Raw genomic sequence first — 24,008 nt, 5'->3', positions numbered from 1 at the left:
AACTATAGCATAGTTCTCAGTGAAGGATCTTGACTTGTTCGTTATAAAAAAAATGTTAGTTTAAAGCAGAACATTTGCTATTTTTGCTGTGATTCAGCTAGTACGAATTACAAGACTGTTTTGCACTAATGAATCTAGACCCTTACATAAAAGTAATTTGAGCATCATTTCCCATCAGTTTTTATATCCTCTGACAGGCTTAAGCAGTTACTAAACTTTCACCCTGGAAGATCTCAGAAATGTGAACTTAATGAAATGTATGTTTAATACCTGCCTAAACACTGTTATATTAAATCTGTAAAACGAGCTTCATCGGAACACATAATCTAATTTAATGAATATTTTAATGAATATGGCTGTAATATTTATCTGCTCTCAGATCATAGAGTATAACAACACATCTTTCTACCACATGACCACAATCCCTTTCTGTCGCTAAGTGTATCAGCATCACCAGTGAGAGGGTAGGTCACAATTTCCACTGACTTTGTTATCTTTCCCACGTTTTTTGGAAAACAGACCATTGTTTTGGGTCTAGAAATGTTGCCACGGCCACCCTTTGCTCACTTGGATCAAAAGGCAATGGCTTATAAGCCAAACTGAGAGAAACAGACAAATTTTGCAATTTATTGGCATCTAACTCGATATGTTCTACCAGCTTTACTCATTTCCTCATGACACCCTCTGAAACCCCGAGTTTCAGTTTCCACAATCTCTATCTCTTTAATGATTTTGTAATGTAAAACCCAAATCTGCTCAGATATGTCACTTTTAACTAATTGACCTTATTTTTAATTAAACCCTGATTCACAATTCTGAGGAAACAAAATGACAAAATAATGTTTTTCCTTTTTATTTGCCTAATTTGAAGAAAACATTAGGCGTTATTTCCAAAGATTGCTGCCTCTATCTCAAGAATATGCCTATTTTGTTAATTTTAGAAGTTATTTGGCTTTTTTTTAAAATACAATATTAAATAATTAAATAAAAACCATGAATGTATGAAACATAATTATATGTATTTTGAGGGGGTTGCCAGTCTCTGGTTATTTTGGGGATCACAGGCTGAAAAGTTTGGGAACCCCTGAATATACTGAATTCCTCCCCTTAAGGCAGAGACTGACCCAAAACCCAGAGGGAGCAATTCAACTTTTTCTAATGAGAACCATAGCCTCAGATGACGAAGAATTGACCTTTACAGGGCAATTTCATGTTCCATGCTTATAACAAAATGTAAGATTTCAAATAAGGGAGCCAATATTTACATAATATTTGGATTTTCAGCTTGAAGCATGTAGAGCAAGAAAAAACTGAAGACATTTTTTAAAGCGAGATTTTCCGATATCTTATGTATAAAATCTGCTTATAGATCACAAAGTTGTTTTCTTTTAGGTACTAGTTGATGGCTACAGTAGGGTCCTGTAACACAGACTCAGAATCAGCTCAGTTATCTTCCAGTTCACCCTTTGACCTTCTCCTTCCTGGGAACCAACATTAATGGAATGTCCTTTTGGTACATGTTCATGTCCGAGGGAAAGTGATTTTCACAACCTTGCAGAACTGGCAGCATATGACTCGTTATGGTGGTAATTGTCAATATTAAGGCAATGACCTGGGCAACACCAACAGTGTTTTTCCTCTAAAAAGTCTCAAATGTGCGGTCGTGTTAGAGGCATTTGCGGTAAATCTTAATCAGTCAAGAATGTTTCTGATATTTTGGCAGACAACTAAGATAAAAGCAAAACACCTACTAAGGTGTACCTTTAAAAATAGAAAAGAGCATGGTTCTGAAAAACTGAATGGGATCAACAATAAAGATCCCTTTAAAAGAACTGTTGATTGGGGTTTGGATCCAAGATCTTCACCCTAGATACCATCAAGTACCTGGTTTTCATGTCAGGTCAATACACCCTCAGAGAATCTTAAGTCTTTTCAAGAGATTTAGGCCCACTAAATTTGAATTCAATAAATCAGAAACAAATTGCAAATTGCATATTTAGTTTGCTAATCACGGGAGTAGAGTGTGGAGTAGACGAGAAGCTCACACATATGCTGGGAGGGAGAATACTAGCTGCCTTTAGCAACTAGCTGTGTTTGAGTGCTAACACTTGCTTTCTGTAGTGGTGAGCTGCAATGCTAACACAGCTACTGAGTTGCTGGTCAGGTATGAACCATCTAGACTCCCCAGATCACCAGAGGCCTCATCTCTCAGTGTTCTCAGGACAAGCAACCTTTATTTTCTGTGTTCCTCAGTTGTGAAACCTACTGCCTGAAATCCTGAGATGTGCCGAAACTGTTGATTCCCTTACATCAGTACTGAAAACATTACTGTTTACAGCAGCCTACCCATAAAGGTCAAAGATTGCTTTATCATTTCTATGTCTCATTGCTGTATTTGTTTAAATTCTGTCATTTTCTCAAAGTTTTATGTCTCGCAGTTTTATTATTTATGTGATGCTTTATCATTTTGATGTCTCAGATGTTTGTTTTATTTATGTTCTTCCTGTAAAGCACTATGAATTATCTAGTGTATAAATGGTGCTGTAGAAACACACTCACATTGCCTAATCTGTCCTGTCTCTACATCCAATGTGTGTTAAAGGCGCCAACTGACGCTCATAAATTGATGAGAAGCACTGCAGTGCTCTCTTTGTACACTCCCCTTTAGTTTTCCTCCACATTTATTTTACATGTGGGCCAAAAGGTTCTACCCTAAATCAGACATCATATGACCTTCTATTAATAAATGTTTTTTCCCCACCTGAGGAGAGTTACATTTAACCTCAGTGGTTCCATTCCTGCCCTGTCAGCTTAGGCAGTTGTTTATGTCTTGGTAGATCTGCAGTTGGTCCCTCATCAGAGCTCTGTGAGATGTTCAAATCTTGGAATGTTGTTTGAGGACCTAACCCTACTTTAAATGTCTCATCAACTTTCTCCTCGTCTGCTATGTTTCTCTGGTTTTATGATGCTTTTTGTTTTCTGATGTTCTCTAAGAAACCTCTGAGACCTTCACAAAGCAGCTGCAAATAGACTCAGATTATATTCCTAATAGGTAGACTCTACTTTTGTTTTTAATGTTGAAAACCATGTATCCTTTTCCTTCTACTTCACAATTATACACCACTTTGTGTTAATCTGGCATAGCTCCAGCCTTCCAGAGCTACTGTTCTGCAAGTTTTAGTATCTCTTCTCCAACACACCTGACTTAAATGGCTGAATTCCCTCATCTGCGTTCATTCCTTCAGCTCTGCAGAGGCCTGGTAATGAACCATTTTTTCTTGATTCAGGTGTGTTGGAGAAGGGATGCATCTGAAGATTGCAGGATAGTGGCTATCCAGGACTCGACTTGGACACCGCCAAATTTTACGGCATTAAATCAAATTAAAATACATTGACGTTTATGGTTGTAACCTTATGAAAGGTGGAAAAGTTTATGGGTTTGGAAAACATTTTTATATGGCAGCATTTCTACTAATACAAGGGCAAATAAGAAAAAACTTTAAAACAGAATTAATATTTTGCATCATGCCACAAAAACCCTCCAAGACATGAAGGTTGACTTCAATATGCCTTCAATGCAAAAGCTGTTTGTCCAATGCTGCTGTGATGACTGATCTGGTGAATCATGTTGATGGCGATGATCAAGCCGATCACCTGGAAGTACAAGTGGACACACAGGTAGTCAGAAGAGACATTAGGCCAGAGCAAAAATGAGGTTTCTATTCTTCCATCCATAGGATGTGCTGCCTACAGATGTTGCTTTTCTTCTGAGTATAAATATTTGGCCTACTGTCCCCCTGAATTGATATTCGGGTAAATGCAGCATCTCTGCTTTGCTACTAAAGCACCACAGCTTGAAGAAACTTATTATGTTGCTGTGTTTTCATCAGTTCTTGAGGCAGGAAGTCAACAATGTTGGGCACAAATTTGTTCCAAAGCGCTCCGTGTCAATTCACCCCTTCACCAACTCGTAAACAAGCATGACCATTTCACACATATTACTTCCATGTCATACCTGTAAACAAACCATTTTGCACACAAGTACTTAAACCATGACATGCTTATTTCAGTAAGTTGTACTTATGTATTTTCATACGTTATGGACATAGATAGTCACAGACGTTTGTCCTAAAGGTCTTGTTTTTTTAATGAAGGGGAATCAAACAGATGTGAAGAAGATGGCAGAGAGCACATTACATACATTAAGGTTGTTGTCACACCCAACAGTCTGCTAGGCCCGGTACGATTGGGGACTCAGTTCGATTGGGGGTGTCACATTTTGCTGGTCAGTGTTTGCTTTCACAGTACAATCTGTCAGGGAACCGGACCTTTAAAGTCACATATTCCCCTTCTCGCCTGAAGTGGCGCTGAGAGTGTCTAGAATGTCGTCTACCTCCATTCGTCACCTGAAATGTTACTTCTTCTAAGCATGTTGTGTATTTCTATATAATATTTGCTGACGTTTTTCACCTTTGTGCTGCTCTACTGAACTGTTGAATCCCACAGCCTCCATAGGTCCTGCTAGGTAGTTTGGAAACCTCACTCTTCTGAGTCCTTACCAGAAGCTGTGATATATTTTCATCAGATCATATTTCTATCTGGCTTTTAGCTCGTCCTCCCTCCTCATGTGACGGCGAGCCCTTACTCCTGGCAGTTGTGCTACATATGCATTCATTTTGGTTGTGTTTACCCACAATCCCCTGTGTTGTAGTGTGATTTCTGCATTTGGTTCACTTGAAGCAGACCAAGAACTATGTTTTTAGGCGGACCAGAATCCGTGTCTATGATCCACACCAGAGTTTGATTGCACTTTCAAACCATACCGGGTTTTTCAGGCAAATAAAGCCATTGGTTTAGCTGGGCTGGTGAGAATTAATGATGCCTCGGCCTCTATGCACTGTTGAGACAGCTGATTATATGACCATATAGTTGTGCAGATGCAAAAATATTAAAGCACCTAATGTAATTCTAGCACATCTCCATCATAATGTCCGGTTTGTCACTCTTCACACAAGAAATAAAAACAATATATATATTAAAACATGTGAGATAATTCTGATAAATGGACCAAGAAAACCCAAAACTCTTTGGACATCTATGGTCAACAATAAAAATAATATTTAAAGTTTAGGCAACTCAAAGAAATTTGGACCTCACCTAATTTTTCACACAATCACAGTTTTAGTTTATCTTTTTGACTTTTTACCGCAGAATGTGTGATGATGTCACTCTAAGTTTTGAGGCTGCAAAATATTCATAAACCTTTGAGTTTAAATTACTTTAATACCCGATTTAATCTTTAAACATGATAACAAAAGTATTTCTGTCAGCTACTGCTATAGGACATAAGAGTTTACTTTAAAATGGCCAGAAAGGCCCTCGGCCACACACCCACAATCCAATTTAATCCCATTATGAACACTGCCTGTTTATTTAAGGATTAAATTCTTGTCTGTGTTTCTGTCTACATGTGTAATGTAAATATTGGTGCTGTGGAGTCTTCTTACTCCCAAGATAAAGAGAGACTTACCATGGCAACCAGTAACATAGCATTTTCTGCATCCACTTTTAATTTTCTCATGATAAAAGTAAAGAAAAAGTTTTTTTCTTGCTTCTCAAGTTTCTCATTCTCAGCAGATTTGTATCGTTGTGCAGTGATGATTGTTTTTAGGTAAAAACACTAACAAAGAGAAAATGAGCAAAACTTACAGCAATGACAAAGAATCCAAAAAAGATGCCCAAGGAAATCTTGAAGCCAAGTTCAACATAATACATAAGAGCATGACTGCAGGACTGCAGAGAAGGTGGTTAATAGGTTATTGGTTGCAGGCTGGAAATGTAACAGAATGGTGAAGTGAGAGGTGTTTGCATCCATATACCTTGGAGTAGATATCAGATGGTCCAGTGAATCCCTGTAAGAAAACAAGAACAACATCTTTAAAGATTTGCAGATCATTTTTATGCTTTTAAACAAGGGTGTTTTATATGATAATTCAGAACTGTTTTTAAGCTCACCTCAGGCCTGGATTTACATTCAGCTGTTTCCAATTTTCCATATGACAATGGGCACCTACAAGAGTCAGGGATGGAGGTGCCCCAGTCCTCGACACCAGTCCATCCACAACACTGAAGCTGCAACATATGAGAATTAAAAATTAAGCTCTTCGGTTTTTATACATTGGAACAATACAGAGTACCTTCTAAACCAAAACAGCTGCAGTGGCTTTAATTTTAATATGATTATTTGTCCTGAACTAAAGTGTAAAGTATTTTAATGAAAGGATTTTGTCTATGCCTCCTTAAAAAACCACCAGGGAGAGCCCCTTCTTACATGTTGTTGTAGGATCTCAAGCAGTTCTTTTGTGTGACCGTTCTTCATGATCTCATTGGCAAATTCATCACTTTGAAACTTTTCAATGGTCTAAACAGTAAGAAAGAACACAATTAGCATAATCCCAGACAAAATACATATAAGATTAAAGCAAAAAGATACTTGTCATTGCAGATGTCCTAATGAGTACTGAAATCAGTGGAACCTGCTTTTATCATTGTTTAGATTTTTATAATTAAAAGTGGAGCTAAATTTGGGTTTAAATGGTGTATAAACATCAGACTACAGAGACATAGAGCAGTTCTTATCATGGTGTGTGGGGGTGAAGCAGGACCAAAGTGCATACAGGAGGATGGAAGCTGCACGGTCAGTAGATTAATGCTTTAATAATGAAAACAGATAAACTTACAGGACACACTTAGGCATGTATACAGACTGGAACACAGAGACATGAAACAGGAAAACAGCAGTGGGATCCAGTGGTGGGAACAGAAAACTGGAGAGTCTAAATACTGAGGAAGGGAGGAGAATGGACCAATGAACCCAGGGAGCTAATCAGAAGGGAATGAGATGCAGCTGGTGGAAGAGAGACAGAAGGTAACTGAGGGAGAGTGACTAATTAACACAGATTAGCAGGGAGTGCAAGGAGGTAACAGAAAACATATAAGTGAACAGAAACAAGTAAACAATGAGACTACCAAACATGAACAGGGAGAAAACGGATCTAAAAGAAAATACAAACTAAAACCTCTAACCAAAGAGGTAACAAACACCTAAACAGAATGAATCTAATCATCCTGAATGAAATGAAACAAAGCAAGTGAAGAACATGGCAGTGGAGAGAAAACAAACAGAACTCATAACCCCAAACATAGACAGGTTATGACAGTTCTGACTACTACTCCTATTTCTATTTACTTAAAGATAAGTGTTAAAAACAACGGAGTTAGAGACACTGTTGCCAAAACTGAAAAAGTCGAACCACACACCAAGCAGCAAGGGTTTTACCTCCTAGAATTCCTAGAATTATAGCTCTAACCCATCAAGTAAATTTTATTCACCTAAAGTGACTTCAAACTAGACAGTTTAAGTGATGAAGATTAGTAGGTGTGGCAAGACATTCAACAGCCTTAGGGAATATCTGGCTGCCAACAACAAAGCAACATATGTGATCTGAGTAATAACTGTTAGACTAACCGACAACACTTCATGAAACGGCTCGGCAAGATGTTAGCATGGCAAAGCTAATGAAAAGCATGGTTAGTCTAATTAGACTTTTTGGTACAGTGGTAAATTGGTTCAAATCTTGCTTAACAGACAGGGATGTCTTTTTGTCTGTTGATAATTAAAAATCTGAGCAAAGACATGGATCACATGTGGGATTCCTCAAGAATCCATTCTCAGACCACCATCAAATTTCTATTTTTTCCCCTTACTTCAGACTATGGAGTATTGCATCAGGTCTCAATATATCAATGCTGACAACAAACAGCCTTACATTTCTCAGTCATCTCATGAGCAAAGTCACTGCATAAAGGTGTTCTTGATATCAATGACCACTGATTCGCCAAGTAAGTTAGTCACAGGCCTGTATCAGCTGACTTTACAAAATGATAACTTATGGATTGTGCCACCAGCCAGCTGGATTTACAAGAGTAACAGGATTGCTGAACTGACTTCATCTCTCAAAGAATCTAAAACCAACAGAGCATGCCATAAATGTAGATGTACTTAATGATTCAGACCTAAATTTTACCAGCTACAGAAAACTGGTGCATGCTTTTATTTTCTGACCATCGCCAGGAAATGGATTATAGCAGTCCATAAATCACTGTACTGGACTAAAATTTTCACCGGATAGAAATGTTGTGGGTCTATGAGCCACTGCATGGTCATCAGAGACCCATTTACTTAGTGTATCCAGAGCAAGAACTATTATCATTACCAGCAATTCTTACATTGCCTTTGGTGTGGAGTGCTTTGGTGCGGGTGTCCCTACTATTAGGTGTTTTGTATCCTAAGACTTAATAAAAAAAAACTATTGATTTCTTTAAAAGTGATGATTGCCTGTGGCATAGTTAATCCAGTGATTAGATGTTATTGACATGTGAGGTGTGTATTATGACTGTTTAGTGTGGTATGAGTTTAGGACAGACAGCTATCAGTACAAAGAACACCTGCTTTACCAACTGAGCCATGCAGCTCCCAGACTGATCTGTAGTCTTTATGCTGTCCATTTATGTGCACCATATAAAGCATGTGGCAGATTACCGGGTTTTTTAAAACAGCTACAGCAATTCCAAAGATTAGCATGATGATCATTCCAATTCCCATGAAACCTGCAAACTGCACAGAAAACAATATGAGTAATTATTGTCTTGTCAATCAAGTTCATTTGGATTGGGTTGTTTTTTTATTTGTGTGTATTATGTGAACTCTTGTACATACAACTTTGAGGCAGGATTTATTCTCGGTGCGAGCAGCGTGAGTTCCCAGCATAGAGATCCCGAGCATGCAAATGGCAAACACCCAAACCCAGGTCACGCTGGAGGCATCCATCTGCTCAGTAAAGAGAACAAAAACAAAGATGAAACTGGTTTTCACATAGCATGACGTCCGTGAAATTAAATCTGTTTTTAAAGCAGGGTTATGCGAGGCAGAGATGAGAAGTCAGTATCTTACCTTTAATAGCTTGACATTGTACACGCCCATGGAAAGTACAAGCTTTAACCAAACCCCAAACTATTGAAGTTTGTAGTTCCTTAGAGAAATGATTGGACTAAATGGAGTCTGAGTAGATACACTTTAACTATATTTTACAGCTACTTTTTAGGAACAGATTTAAGGTTCTTCAAAGGTCCCCATCATGCTGAAAGTGATAGAGTGCAATCCCAATATGAAATACATGCATCCTACACTGTATTGTAATAAGTAAAATCATCTAGCCACAAAACAATTATAGTCTAATGTCCTGTGGGCATCAGAGTAACAGAAATCTAAACTGAGCTTTGTGGAAGTAAACACAGGTAGGGAGGATGTGTTTCTACTCAAGTCATAAAAAAAATGTTTCTCTGTTTCTAAAACTTTTTGCCAGAAATTAGGAAATAATTGTAATATTGGGTTTACAGGAAAGAACAACTGAAATCTGAGGGATGGGGACACACCACAGTTTATGCTACAGTTATGACCACCACAGGGACTGCTGTTTATAACTATAACGTTTAGCAGGTAAATAAATGCTTTCTTTTACAGATAATTAGATGTTCTAGCCTAATTTTTCCTCTGTGTCTGAGCCAAATAAAGGAGAATAAATTTGACTGCAGATGCCAGTATTTGAACTTCCTTTTCATCCATTATACGTTTTGTATTAGCTTGAGGTTACTTTTTAGGAGCCTGACAATAGTTTGCTGCGGGAAAACAAAATGTAGATGGACTGACAGAGTTTGAGCGGTATAAAAGATACTGTCCGCTACCACGTGAATAATTACTGCATGACTCACTAACCTAAATAACAATGCTGGTCAGAAGTGGAGCATAAATGGCAATATCTATCTGAATGCTGCCTGCATTTCAGTTTCCCCCACCAGCTGCTGGTTGTGGGGGAAACAAGCTGAAAACTTTGCTGTCACCATGTTGTTTTTGAGTCATTGTGTTATCTGTTGATGCCCAAGTTGACTTTCTAGACATAACGTTACAGGATTAACATATCAGTATTTTATTTAAGTCTGAGAACTTTTTTTTCATCAAGCACAAGAACTACCATTTACATTTAACTTGTTCATTAGTTTATCAATAAATGAATAAACTACAATAAAAAAATTGAAATTGTACATCATCACTCTTCTGCAACTTCCTACTCTGAACATCTTATGGAAAAAAGATTTTGTCCAAAATCAAGATACTGAGTGAGTTACCAACAGCAGGTTGCATATTGACAACTCATAACTACCTCACAGGATCCCAATTTAAAATATATGAACTGCCCCCTCAAGAAGTAAATATTCTCTTGGCATAGTGAGTTACAAACTGTCAGGACGTGTGAAACATGAAGCAGATGCAACTGTAATGTTTTTGTATTTTACCTCCATGCCAGTAATCTTCACTAAACCGTAGATCAACGTTAACCCTACAGCCTACAGAAAGAGTGATGCATTAGTTTAATTCAACAAAAACAAGGACAAACAACATTTTCTTTTGTTTCACACTTGCAAAGAAAAGTATTTTCAGTATTGAAGGAAATATAATATGTATAATTCATAATAGTATATTCAGACTGCATTATTAGCATTTGGTGAAGTTTGGGTAGAGTCACAGTGTGGGTTTGGATGGTGCTGGGTGGGTGTATGGTGTATTGTCTCTACATGAGGTGCACAGTAGCCTGATGTATTTCACCTATTAGTGCACAAAATCATTAATTAGTAGTAGATCCTTAAAAAATCATTTTAAACATGGCCGTTTTCTCTGCTTGTGTTGTCACATATTTGCCATTTCTGCATTAAAACACCAGAGAGTGATGCAGAGCTGAAACCCTAATTTAGACGCAGGTGAACATTGCTGGACATAACAAGATTTAATATAGGAAACATAAACAATCCAAATTCTCAAATAGAGTATTTTAGTTAATATGACAGGTAAGATAAAGGGAGTTTAATGTGGAAAGTCTGGACAAAACAGCAGATTTTTAATGAAGGACTAGTCAGCGAATCCTACAAATTAGGCTCAATTTAAAATCTAATGACATGAAAAACAAACAATTTCCTTATAATTAAGTAAATAGATAGAAAGGCCTGTATAGACACTCTCATGCAACAAAATTCATAAATAACGCAGAATGTGTTTTTCAGGCATCACAGAATGGCATAAAATAGCCAAATACATTAAATCTAAGACAACAAATAGTGTTTAAATATTAACAAAACAAAATAATTGAAAGTGAATATTTTCATCTTTTTTTCTTTTTAGTAAGTAGAAATTATTTTACCTGCTGGCCATGTTAAGTTTCTCTTATTAATGAACATTATATAAATCTGGATGTGCTTTGGAAAGAATGTTAGCTCATGATTTTTAGCCAAAAACAATCACATATAGTATAAAATCAAATAAAATTATTTTACTTACCGAAAAAAAAATATTGAAGGAGATGAAAACAGCCTTCAGGCATGAATTAATTTTCCCCATTATTTTCTTTTTTACTTTGACTATACAGCTGAGAGGCAGAGAGAACTGTACTGTACAGAGCTACAGTGACAGTGTGCCTTTAAACCCTCTGCAGACAATCTGCATACTGAGGGGAACAGCTTTAACAAAGACAGCAAATCTGCAGCCAGTCAGTTAAACCTGTCAGTGATTAGAATATGGGAGTAAAATAAAACACATTGCATTACAAAAATGAATAAGTCTAACTAGACAGTTGAGGAAATTATAAATATATGCATTACCTTAATATTTTTGAGGATACCAGATCAGTTTAAATTTTAAGCAGAATTTAAAATAAATTTTAAACATTCACAATGTGTTTTACAAACATCCCCAGGACAGCAAACAGTAAGAATAAAAGCTAAAATTCCAAGGTTGGTTCACGCTAGTTTGCTATTTATCAAAATCTGGAGTTATTCCACAAATTGTAACAATAACAAAAATGAATGGATCACTTACAAATCATTCTGTATTTTTGTTATTATGGAAAAGATTAAGATGTTGGGTAAAGACCCAAATGCAGGCAAACAGGCAATGATAAGGTAATAAAATAAACGTAAAGTATTTTAAAACTTTTTTTAATTGGAGGGAATACTCTTATATAACAGAGAAAATGAGTTTGATTCTGACTTTTTACCACACTGAAGAACACAATTAGGGGAGGGATACTAAATTATTACAGGTTAGCCATAAAAAAGATGTGCAGTGTTTAGAAAGTTCATCTAAATACTATTATTTTAACCCTGGATTTATTAGCAGTTTTAACAAGAAAAGACGGATTGAGTTCACTGTCCCAATCTGTTGGGATCTAGAGGTTCCGGTACTGGAAGGAACCTCTGAATTTAGACAACCTTGTGGAACAGAAATAGAAACGTTTGCATGGACAGATTATTGACAGATTCATCCAAATGGATATAGAGTGGATTCATTTTGCACTTAGCATGTAAGGTTATCAAAACTGATCATTGTTTGCTGCAGTCAGTTTATTAGAGTGGGCGTGTGAAGATTATTCGATTTGTATGGATGAATGGACGTGAATTTGCAGGGTGCAAGATACTAAGCCCTTTTATTTAGAAACATGATCTACCCAAATAATTAGATTTTGTTGGTTGTTCTTCTACTTGAGGGAAACTCTTAGAAAGCAGAGAACAGCCAGATCCTCTAAGGAGTCAGTGCCTTGGTAAGCCACATGTAACAAATAACTATATAGAGTTCAAAATAGTGGAAGAAGTAAAAATACACACCCACTAACTATAAATTTGTTCAGGCAATCAACTAGAGCTTTACTGCTGCTTCACACATGACCTTTTCACGCAAGAACCAAGCATACCCTAATGATTTAAGTGACCTATTTAGGCTGCAAAGCATCCTGCTGCAGCTAGGTTTTTTTCACAAAAATGTGTAGGTGTGTGTGTCAAGTAGGTGTAGAATTGCAAAGACGTTACAATGGTGAGAGGAGTAGAAACCTCAAAGCACTCAAAGACCTACAGCAGCAAGGGGCGGATTGCCATGGCACCCTGAGGCCACCGCAACAGCCCCATGCAGATAGACACCAGGCACCCCCACTGGAAACCAACACGAAGGCAGACGGAAGCGAAGCAAAGGAGCAGCAACCCCAAACCTCTTGGGCAAGCAAGGATAATTCAGAACGGACGGGACTCAGAAAGACCAAGGGGGGATCACTGTTTCATCCCACGGATCAAACAAGGAAGCAGGACCCCCACCAGGGCCCAGCTTAGGACCTGCAGCACAAAGCCAGACAGGAACATCTCCAAGAGACATACAAACACAATCATACGAGTAGAGCACCTCGACTCCACTGTTCCTCCCCCTTGTAACCCTAACAGAGTTGTCCCTTCACCAACAGTCCCCGCTGCCACTCATACATACCACACAAGTGTCTATGTTCCAAAGTGGTTAAAATTGGGGCTGGATGAGATGTTTTTGAGAGCCCACTACTTGCTGACAGCAGAGCCTGCCTGCCCTCAGCCCTAAAACCAAGTGTTGGCAAGATGAGATAATGTATTAATTAGTATTTGGTAAATGTCTCACATTGTAATGTAATTCTGTCTGTGCCGTTTTATTTCCATCTGTCTGATCCTTTTAATTCTTTTATTTTATCACACCTAGCTGCCTAACAAAATCACTTGTATTAATTTTTTTTTTGTGTCTGACAGTGTAATGGTAATCATAGTTTAAAGACATTTACTCATTTCCTGTGAGATATCACAGCAGTTAAAATTCCCACAAGATTTGTTTCAGTTGCAGTTTTACTAGATAAAAACACAGTGTTCCCCAAATATACCCCTTTTGTTTTGGCAAAGTTGCAGAATATAATACAAAAGAAAGTTATGCTGTCTCTGAATTTTTCTCACTGGTTAAAAGCTGTAAAGAGATAAATCATCTTTGACCTTTCTGAACTATTTGGGGAGAATGCTTAAATGTTAGGGTTTGCACATAACTGTCTGTCAGAATGTGGTTTTCACCACATCACCAAAACAGAAGGATGCAAACAGGCGGAAATGAAGAGAGAGGGGCAAGACTGCTCTGGATCAAAAACATCTCTTGCCAGTGCTTCACAGTGAGATTGTGCACAGAGATTTGCAGACGTACATTTGTGGTAAAAAAACAAAAAAAACAAACAGCGGCCCATTTTTGTGGTAGCTACCAAGGAAATGTCACAGAAAACCAGAGAAGAAAAATGTACAGAAAGACAGACTCAAAAGAAATGGACACGCTCAGTTTCTTGGAAAAAGATTTCTGTTGATGAGATATTTTAGATAAATGGGGTAAACCACAACCTGTCACAGACAACAAATGGCTAAATGCTCCTTTAAACTAGTTGGCTTGCCAAACATACCTTTAAGATTTGAGTTAAAGTTTAAATCTGTGCAGTGAGTGACCTTTCTGGTTAATGAAACATCAGCTTCCCAGAAGTTCTAAGCTATCTACAGTTTGACTGGATTCTTCAAGACCTGCTAAAAAATCATTTCAGTTGTCAAAATAAGAAATGCCAAAAACTTGTACTGAGTCACAGCAAAGAAGACAAACGAGTGGAGTCAACAAACCACAACAGAAACAAGACATGTCAAATGAAACTGTTCAACTCCATGAAGTCTATAATTTCACTGAGTTTAACATTTCGGTCTCAGCCCCAAGCAGGTGTTAAAGTATCTTGGTTCCTTGTTCATGAGGTGATGGTCAGATGGAGCTGGAGATAGATGAAGGAACTGAGACTTCATCTTATGTAATATGCCTCTACTGTTATGATTTGGGGTTGTTTGGATTTTGGTTTTGGGTTTTTTCTTTATATGTTTTTCACAGTTAAGGTTTTGAATCGTTCTTTTGTTTATTATTATTATTATTATTATTATTATTAGATTTTGAATCATGCTTCTGTTTATTATTTTCCTAATCATTATTTAGTTTTTGTTTTGTTCATGTCTTATCAAGTTATGTTTTTTGTATCTGGTTATGCTTTAATTCCATAGTGTACTAGTTTGTATTCAAGGGTCTCTGTTTTGCTCCAGCCACGTTTTGTTTTCTCCTGTCAATTAACTTTATTCAGTTCACCTGCTCCAAACTAATCTGGCTCCTTTCTTCACCTGGTTCAGGTTCCATATATACAACTCCGTTCTGTTTATTCCTTGTGGAAACATTCTCAGATCATGCTCATGTCTTGTTGTTCGGATCATGCGATGCCTGTCTCGCCTGCCTGTTTATTATTTTGTTCCTGCCTCTTTCTGTGAGTGAGTTTTTGTTCATTAAATATTTTTTCCTACCGTCACACTGCCTGCTTGTCTGCATTCCGGGGTCCTCCATTTCCCAAGTCCAAACATTTACTTCAGTCCCTTGTTGTGAAGAAGGAGCTGAGCCAAAGAGTGAAGCTCTTGATTTACTGGTTTACCTCTTTCAACCGTTAGTTTTGGTCATGAGATATGGATCATCCCTGAAAGAACAAGGTCCCTGATACAAGAGGCTAAAAGGGTGAAAGGGTGGCTGAACTCGGCATTAGAGATAGCTTGAGGGGTAGCAACTGATCAGGATGACCCCTGGGTTTTCCTGACACACACCATGGGGAAGAAAGCCCAGGGTACACGCAGAACTCACAAAGGCAACCGTATATTCCTTGTGGCCTGGGAACACAAAATGAGTTGGGTTTTCTTCCTGGAACCTTCATCCCAGGACCTTTTCTTGGACAAGCAGCAGAATGTACTCCATATGATCCAGTGGCGATCGCCCTAAGACTGCAAGGGAAGCTCAGCTTCCCCTAAAATGTCCAAAAAAAAGTGATCAAATATATACTGTTGTGTGTTCATGTCATAAATATGCGTTACAACGCGCTCAACTTTTGTTCAGAAGCAGCTTTTTATCACTGGTAACGACGCGGCTTTCCTCTCACTCATTCCCGCAGCTTCACAGAGCTTTAAACAGTGAGTTCAATACTCGTACTCGTCGTCTTTTGCTTTATCCGGGACCGGGTCGCGGGGGCAGCAGACTCAGCAGAGACGCCCAGACGTCCCTCTCCCCAGACACCTCCTCCAGCTCCTCTGGGGGGAGCCCAAGGCGTTCCCAGGCCAGCCAAGAGACATATTCCCTCCAGCGTGTCCTGGGTCATCCCCTGGGCCTCCTCCCGGTTGGACATGCCTGGAACACCTCACAAGGAAGGCGTCCAGGAGGCATCCGGTATAGATGCCCGAGCCACCTCAACTGGCTCCTCTCGATGTGGAGGAGCAGCGGCTCTACTCCGAGCCCCTCCCGAATGGCCGAGCTCCTCACCCCATCTCTAAGGGAGTGCCCGGCCAACCTACGGAGGAAGCTCATTTCAGCCGCTTGTATCCAGGATCTCGTTCTTTCGGTCATGACCCAAAGTTCATGGCCATAGGTGAGGGTAGGAACGTAGACCAACCGGTAAATCGAGAGCTTCGCTTTTCGGCTCAGCTCTCTCTTCACCACAACGGACCGGCACAGCGCCCCCATTACTGTGGCAGCCGCACCGATGCATCTGTCGATCTCCCGCTCCATTTTTCCTCACTCGTGAACAAGACCCCGAGATACTTAAACTCCTCCACTTGAGGCAGGAACTCCCCTCCAACCTGAAGAGGACAAGCCACCCTTTTCCAGTCGAGAACCATGGCCTCGGACTTGGAGGAGCTGATCCTCATCCCAGCCGCTTCACACTCGGCTGCGAACTGCCACAGCGCATGCTGTAGGTCTTGGCTAGAGGGGGCCAGCAGGACCACGTCATCTGCAAAAAGAAGAGACGAAATCCTCTGGTCCCCAAACCAGACCCCCTCCAGCCCTTGGCTGCGTCTAGAAATCCTGTCCATAAAAGTTATGAACAGGACCGGTGACAAAGGGCAGCCCTGCCGGAGTCCAACATGCACCGGGAACAGGTCTGACTTAGTGCCGGCAATGCGTACCAAACTCCTGTTCCGCTTGTGTAGAGACCGGATGGCCCCTAATAAAGGGCCACCAATTCCATACTCCTGGAGCACCCCCACAGGGCATCACGAGGGACACAGTCGAATGCTTTCTCCAGGTCCACAAAACACATGTGGACCGGTTGGGCAAACTCCCATGAACCCTTGAGCACCCTGTAGAGGGTATAGAGCTGGTCCAGTGTTCCACAGCCGGGACGAAAACCACACTGCTCCTCCTGAAGCCGGGGTTCAACTATCGGCCGGACTCTCCTCTCCAATACCCTGGCGTAGGCCTTACCAGGGAGGTTGAGGAGTGTGATCCCCCTGTAGTTGGAACACACCCTCCGGTCACCCTTCTTATGTAGGGGGACCACCACCCCAGTCTGCCAGTCCAGAGGCACTGTCCCCGTCCGCCAAGCAATGTTGAAGAGGCGAGTCAACCATGACAGCCCCACAACATCCAAAGACTTGAGGTACTCAGGGCGGATCTCATCCAACCCCGAAGCCTTGCCACCGCTGAGCTTTTTAACCACCTCGGTGACTTCAGCCTGGGTGATGAAAGAATCCAACCCTGAGTCCCCAGCCTCTGTTTCCACCAGGGAATGCGTGATGGCAGGATTGAGGAGATCCTCGAAGTACTCCTTCCACCGGCCGATAATGTCCCCAGTCGAGGTCAGCAGCTCCCCACCCCCACTGTAAACGGTGTTGTGAAGCACTGTTTCTGCCTCCTGAGGCGCCGGTTTGCCAGAATTGCTTGTCAAAAAATAAGTGATCAAATATATACTGTTGTGTGTTCATGTCATAAATATGCGTTACAACGCGCTCAACTTTTGTTCAGAAGCAGCTTTTTATCACTGGTAACGACGCGGCTTTCCTCTCACTCATTCCCGCAGCTTCACAGAGCTTTAAACAATTAGTCCAATAGCGAAGCAAAAATGCTGGGCTTTGTCCCGCCCATCGGACGCTCAGTGTCTCTGGGGGTCTATGGGGCAGTGGGCTCGGCCTCGGCTGGCCTGGACGCTCAGCTTCTGCATGATGATTGGATGTTCTGTCTGAGGCTGAATCCCTTTTTGATTGACAGCAAATGAGCGAATCAGCAATCTTGAAATTGAGCTTCCCCTCCTTGAAAGACCTGCATCCGCCACTAATATGATCCAAGGTGAGTTAGAACATAGATTGACCAGAAATTCAAGAGGTTCAGTTAGCCATTAACTCTACAACAACATTACTGTAGCTGAAGCCCTGATCCACCTGTTCTGCCATCACTTGTCAGGAGATGAAGATATTTGAGCTACACCGATTAGAGCAAAGTCTCATTCCTGACACGGAAGGAGCATGCTATATTTATTCAGAAGGAGAATCATGCACCCAGACTGAAAGGAAACACACATTTAGAATAGCAGGACATCACACCAACTAACTTCTGTGAAACGCATTAGACGTGTTGTGTCAACTTTTATGAATAAAGCAGTTTGCAGGCATTACCTTTTTGGGTTAAATTTATCAATGACTCAGATTAAGCCCTCTAGGGGTTGATAATTTATATCAAATGATATGGAACAATACCCATTCATATCAGTATAGATAGGCAGCTTGAATTGTTTTCTAACTGAGATCTGACGTGTTTCCAAAGTGTTCCTTTATTATTTTTAGTGTGTAAAAGGTAGTTCTTTAGTTAGTTTAATAATGAAAGTAGCATCACACTGCTGTCAGTTAAAGACTTTATGTGTTCAAATAGTTTTAAACAACTTCTGTATCTAAACTCAAAACGAAAATGTCTGGAAAAAATGTGTCTAAGTATAACACTGGAAAACCTTGTGTGAATTGTGGCTGCTGGAAACAGGTCATGGGGTGTTTGAGCAAACCCATAAGGTAACAACTCTATCCCCACCTGCGGCGTCTACAGAAAAACTGTTAACATATATACATAAAAGTATTCTGAGCATAATTTCCCAGGCGTTTTTAAATCTTCTGACAAACCTAAGCAGCTACTAAACTTTGACCCTAAAGGGTCTCAGAGGCATTAATATAGGAGTATTTGTCTCCTTATATTTTCTATCAATTTAAATCCATTCAACGATTGATCGAAAACCTCCTACTTGGTTTTACTGAATCTTAGTGCTTCATTTGATAAACTGGGAAATAAAGTCAGATTCTCTGGTACCGAGTCATTTGTACGTGTGAGGATCCTCAAGGCTCCATTCTTGGCCAACTTTTATTTACATTTACATTCAATAAATTAGAATATTATTGAAAAGTTAATTTATTTTAGTAACTTAATTCACAAAATGAGACCCGTTATATAGTTAATTACATGCAGACTGATGTTTTCAAGTGTTTTATTTCATCAGACCAGTTAAAAAACATTTTAAATGTAGAAATGTGGACTTCATGAAGTGCATGTTTAATACCTGCTTAAAGTGTGTTATTTAAAAAAAATACGTTTAATCTGTGTAACGAGCCTCAGTGAAACATATATGCTATCTCAGATTATTTAAGAGTATTTCAACATCTCTTAGTACTAACAACACTTGTATTGTCTCTATGTAACCACAGGATCACAGTGCTTTGCTGTAGGTGTCAACAATAGCAAAGAGTGGGTGAGTCAGAATTTCCACCAACTTGCTTTCGTTCACACTTTCTTTCACACCATTGTTTTGGGTCTGAACATTTAGCCAGGTTAAGAGATTGGCTCAACCAGACTAACTGAGGCTAAAAACTACACAGCATCCCAGAACCTTGGTGTAGTTGGGTTTGTAACTGGGGATATGGGAACCAGAAGAAAGGTGGAATGCTCACTTTGGGTCTAGATAAATTTCTGTCTCAAGTGAAGGAGTTCAGTTCCTCTGGCATGTTTTTAAGGAATGATGGCAGGATGGAGATGAACAGCTGGATGAAGGGTTTGTCTGCTGTAATGGGGTTGTTGATCAGTTCCTCTTCACTGCCACCTTTTTGCTCACCTAGAACAGATCAAGAGTACACTACAAGCCCCCAGTGGCAAACTGGGAAAAACAGACTTATTAATGCAAGTCAGTGACTAAACTCTCAACACTGAGGCATCAAACCCAATATGTCCTACCAGCTTTACTCATATCTCCATGATTAAACACAACCGAAATGTCTTCAAAAACCACCTGAAAGCCCAGAGTTTCAGCTTCTATCTGTTTCATTTTAATATTTTTATTAGGAGTGAAGGCACATTATAACAGGAACCAGTGTCATCCTCACAGCAAATGTCACATCACATCCATGTCACAGATGAATGAATGAATGAATGAATGAACCCATGTCATGAATGAATCTCATCAGTATTTCATCAGAAATACTGATGAGTATTTCTGTATATTTACCCCAAAGATTGCTGCCTCTGTCTCAAAAATATGCCTATTTTGTTCATTTTATTAGTGATTTTACTTTCATTTTATTTTGTTATGTTTTAGAAAGTGCTTTGAGATTATATTTGTTGTGAATTGGCACTATATAAATAAATTGAAATATTTCTTATTTATTTTTTAGGTTTTCAACATAGGTAATCACGTTGAGAAACAAGGTCGTTTTCCCCGAAAGGCCTGATTTCAACAAATGGACAAAAACACAATTTAATGTAATACAGAAATCATTCTTTGGTGAGTTATGTTATAATGATATTAGACCAAGTAATTGTCAAAGTTTTCTAAATTTGCTGGATTTGTTTTTGTACAATTAGCTTAATGAATCTGATACAATGACAAATGCAGTTTTATTTCAATTTTTTTAACTATTAGTAGTTGATTTAGCATAAATTTTTTATTGGTTTATGAAATTACATTTCATGCTGTTGAAAGAGGACCTCAATGCAGAAACTGACAGTGGTGGAGGAGTCTTTTATAACCAAAAAACAAGGAGAACTTACAGGTTTAACACGAGGAGTGCAGGGCATTGAAACCAGAGGAGCATAACAGAAGAATCCAGCATGAAAAACATGCAACTTCAATGCTGCATACAAGGGTGGAGAATGATATTGGAACCAGGTGAGCCTAATCAGTAGGATACTGAACAGCTGTGGGAGATAACTGAGCACATATAACACACAGGGAGCTGATCTTAGACCCAAAAACTCTACAAACATTAAAATAAAAGAACAAACCAGAATAAACTGAAGGAAGAACACAAGAAACTACACACAAAGGAATTAATCAATTTGGCAAGACCTTAACAACAATAATAACTCACAGAAATGAACTGAGTATGGTAAGACCTTACTAGCATTAATAAAACCCAGAAATACCAGAGTCCTTTTAGGAAGCGGCTTAACAAGCTCAGAGTAGAAAGCACATACCCTGAGTAGACCTACTTCACACTATCATACTCAGGGTTTTCAGTTGCAGAACAGGGGGTAACACTTAACTAAACTTAGACCGAAAGGCTCTACAAACACTAACATAAAAGAACAAACCAGAATAAACTGAGGGAGGAACACAAGTAAGAAACTAAACACAAAGGAATGAACCTATATGGTGCTGGCCTCCTTCTCGCTGACCTGAACTCAGACATATTTCAGGTAATTTAACACAAGAACATTTCAAAATTTATTTTTAGTTGACAGACACTTGTCTGCCTTTTCATTGAAATTAGCTAAAAAAACGAAAACTGACATGAACTGCACGGTGGCCTGGTTGTTAGCACTGTTGCCTTGCAGCAAAATGCTCTAAGGTTCGAATCCCAGCCTGGGGTCCTTGAGCATGGAGTTTGCATGTTCTCCCTGTGCATGTGTGGTTCCTCCCACAGTGTGGTGCTTTGGTTTGTGTGTGTGTGTGTGTGTGTGTGTGTGTGTGTGTGTGTTTCCCTGTAATGGACTGTTGACCTATCCAGCTGTACCCCATCACTTGACGGCTGGAGATAGGCACCATACAAGGACAAGCAGGTATAGATGATGGGTGGATGGATACAATCATGTAATTTGTAGATTCACTGAACAAATTACATGTTTAGTGACGTAGGATAAAAGAAAGCCAACAAATGAGTAGGTGGGGCTTTTATTTGTTGGGAAGCTTCTGTATTTATTTGGCTGGATGTGGTAAATGTGAAACCTAGATCTTCAATGAGTTTAAAAGCACTCCTGCATTTAAACCCAAAACCAAAATGTAAGAAAAAAGAAGAGAAACTGAAAGTATAACAGTGGAAAATGTACCTTGGTGTGCTGGAAACAGATCATGACAGAGACAAACAAATCTTATGGCTTCACCCACCTGCAGCTTCTACAGCAAATCTTTGCCAAGCTGGGTAACAACTAGTTACATTTACTCACTTGAATGCTCTAAAAAAAAAAAAACCTTTAGGAGTAGTTTTAGTTACTTTTATATAAGTAACTTTATTTGAGCAAATGCTACTCTACCTACTACTAGTTACTTCATTGGATGAGGAACAAGTGAAAAATACCACGGACAGTACAGTTTGTTAAAGTGAGACTTCTTGTTTGCGCACAAGATTCAAGACAGCTTTTTACCAAATACTTTTTACCTTTACTTCAGTCATTTGTTTGGATGACCACTTTATACTTCTATTTGAGTAAAAATACACTGAAATGCTGCTGCTCTTACTTGAATACAATCTTTGGCCAGTTTATGTTATGGCGGGTTTAAGGTTTCTGACCCACATGCAGGAAAAACTCTCAGGAGAAACAGGAATCAGTTAACAGCCGCAGAACAACTTAGGTCTCGCCTGGTTTTTGTGCACTAGTCAAACGGATTGGTTTCATTATTTTTAAGATTATTGGTAGTTTGTATTTCAAAACTTTTATTCCACTTCCGTTAAATGGCACCAAAAACGTTAAACGGCCGCGACCCGTGCTGCTGCCGGTCCACTCCTACTGACACGCATAAGTGTGTCTAATGTAGCAATAAGTAGGTGAGCCAAAATTTCCTCCAGGTTTACTTTTCTTTCCAACTTTATGCAGAAAGCAAGATAGAGACCAGCTTTACTAGGCTGAAAACTGCAGAACATGCCAGAAACCTGGGTGCAGTTGAGACTGAGGCTCAGGGACCCTTTAGAAAGGTGAACTGCCCGCTCTGGGTCAAGGTAAGTTTCTGTCTCATGTAAAGGAGAGATGGCAGCAGGGAGCAACAGGTGGACAGCTGGATCAGGGCTTCATTTTCTGTAAGGAGGAGAGGGAGAAGATCCATCCACTGCCACCCTGTGCTCACTCAGGATAGATCAAGATGTAATGCACTCCAGAGCCAAAAAGGCAAACTGGGAAAAGTGGGATGGTTTGAAATGGACCACCACCTCGTATTCTTAGACACTTTTTACTGATCGGCTTTAACGTCATTTCATTACTGGATTTAATATGAATGTTGACTGAAAAAAAACTGATTGAATGTAACTGGACCTGTTTTGTGTATTTTGGCACAATATAAATAAACTGAACTGAACTTTTAAATGTGCAAAATAAAAATATACTTTCCGAGGCCAATGAGCTTTACTCACCCCACACAAGTTTTTAAAAGCTCATGTAGTTTATCCTTTTCAAAAATAATTTAACCAGTTTCTATTCTACCTAAATAAATTTTACTCGTACTCGTCGTCTTCCACTTCATCTAGGACCGGGTCGCGGGGGCAGCAGACTAAGCAGAGACGCCCAGAGACATAGTCCCTCCACCGTGTCCTGGGCCGTCCCCTGGGCCTCCTCCTGGTGGGACGTGCCTGGAACACCTCCCAAGGAAGGCGTCCAGGAGGCATCCGGTATAGATGCCCGAGCCACCTCAAATGGCTCCTCTCGATGTGGAGGAGCAGCGGCTCTACTCCAAGCTCCTCCTGGATGGCCGAGCTCCTCACCCTATCTCTAAGGGAGTGCCCGGCCACCCTACGGAGGAAGCTCATTTCAGCCGCTTGTATCCAGGATCTCGTTCTTTCAGTCATGACCCAAAGTTCATGGCCATAGGTGAGGGTAGGAACGTAGACCAACCGGTAAATCAATAGCTTCTCTTTTCGGCTCAGCTCTCTCTTCACCACAACAAACCGGCAAAGCGCCCCCATTACTGTGGCAGCCGCACCGATCCGTCTGTCGATCTCCCGCTCCA

At 39.8% G+C, this 24,008-nt stretch overlaps 1 protein-coding gene across 4 annotated transcripts; it reads right to left on the bottom strand.

The window, feature by feature from the left end:
• Positions 1-3,430: 3,430 nt before the first annotated feature.
• On the bottom strand, positions 3,431-23,618 carry LOC124882730 (tetraspanin-5-like). Of its 4 annotated transcripts, XM_047389247.1 has the most exons (10): positions 20,843-23,618; positions 19,750-19,910; positions 10,414-10,464; positions 8,780-8,890; positions 8,603-8,677; positions 6,332-6,421; positions 6,016-6,132; positions 5,880-5,912; positions 5,710-5,793; positions 3,431-3,654 (listed from the first exon to the last, which is right to left on the bottom strand). In XM_047389247.1, exons 3-10 carry the CDS (start codon positions 10,417-10,419, stop codon positions 3,562-3,564), a joined length of 609 nt encoding a protein of 202 aa, XP_047245203.1. In that variant the 5' UTR covers positions 10,420-10,464; positions 19,750-19,910; positions 20,843-23,618; the 3' UTR covers positions 3,431-3,561. The 4 variants fall into 4 exon arrangements, with proteins under 4 accessions (XP_047245203.1, XP_047245200.1, XP_047245202.1 ...); XM_047389244.1 differs by lacking the exon at positions 19,750-19,910; XM_047389246.1 differs by lacking the exons at positions 19,750-19,910; positions 20,843-23,618 and adding an exon at positions 11,450-11,564.
• Between the last annotated feature and the right edge of the window lie 390 nt (positions 23,619-24,008).

This window comes from Girardinichthys multiradiatus, chromosome 17, assembly GCF_021462225.1.
Source record: "Girardinichthys multiradiatus isolate DD_20200921_A chromosome 17, DD_fGirMul_XY1, whole genome shotgun sequence".
Taxonomy (NCBI): domain Eukaryota; kingdom Metazoa; phylum Chordata; class Actinopteri; order Cyprinodontiformes; family Goodeidae; genus Girardinichthys; species Girardinichthys multiradiatus.
Note: the sequence above shows the minus strand (reverse complement) of the source record. Positions and strands in the feature narration are given on the sequence as shown.

Bases quoted from the DNA above. Each gene is read 5' to 3' on its own strand.
- LOC124882730 (XM_047389244.1), bottom strand. From the start codon at position 21,058: ATGTTTGTAGAGTTTTTGGGTCTAAGATCAGCTCCCTGTGTGTTATAT. The intron at 8,891-10,413 runs GTAAAATACAAA...TTTACTGAGCAG, and splicing joins TGAAGATTACTGGCATGGAG to ATGGATGCCTCCAGCGTGAC. The intron at 6,422-8,602 runs GTAATCTGCCAC...CTTACTGTTTAG, and splicing joins TAGCTGTTTTAAAAAACCCG to ACCATTGAAAAGTTTCAAAG.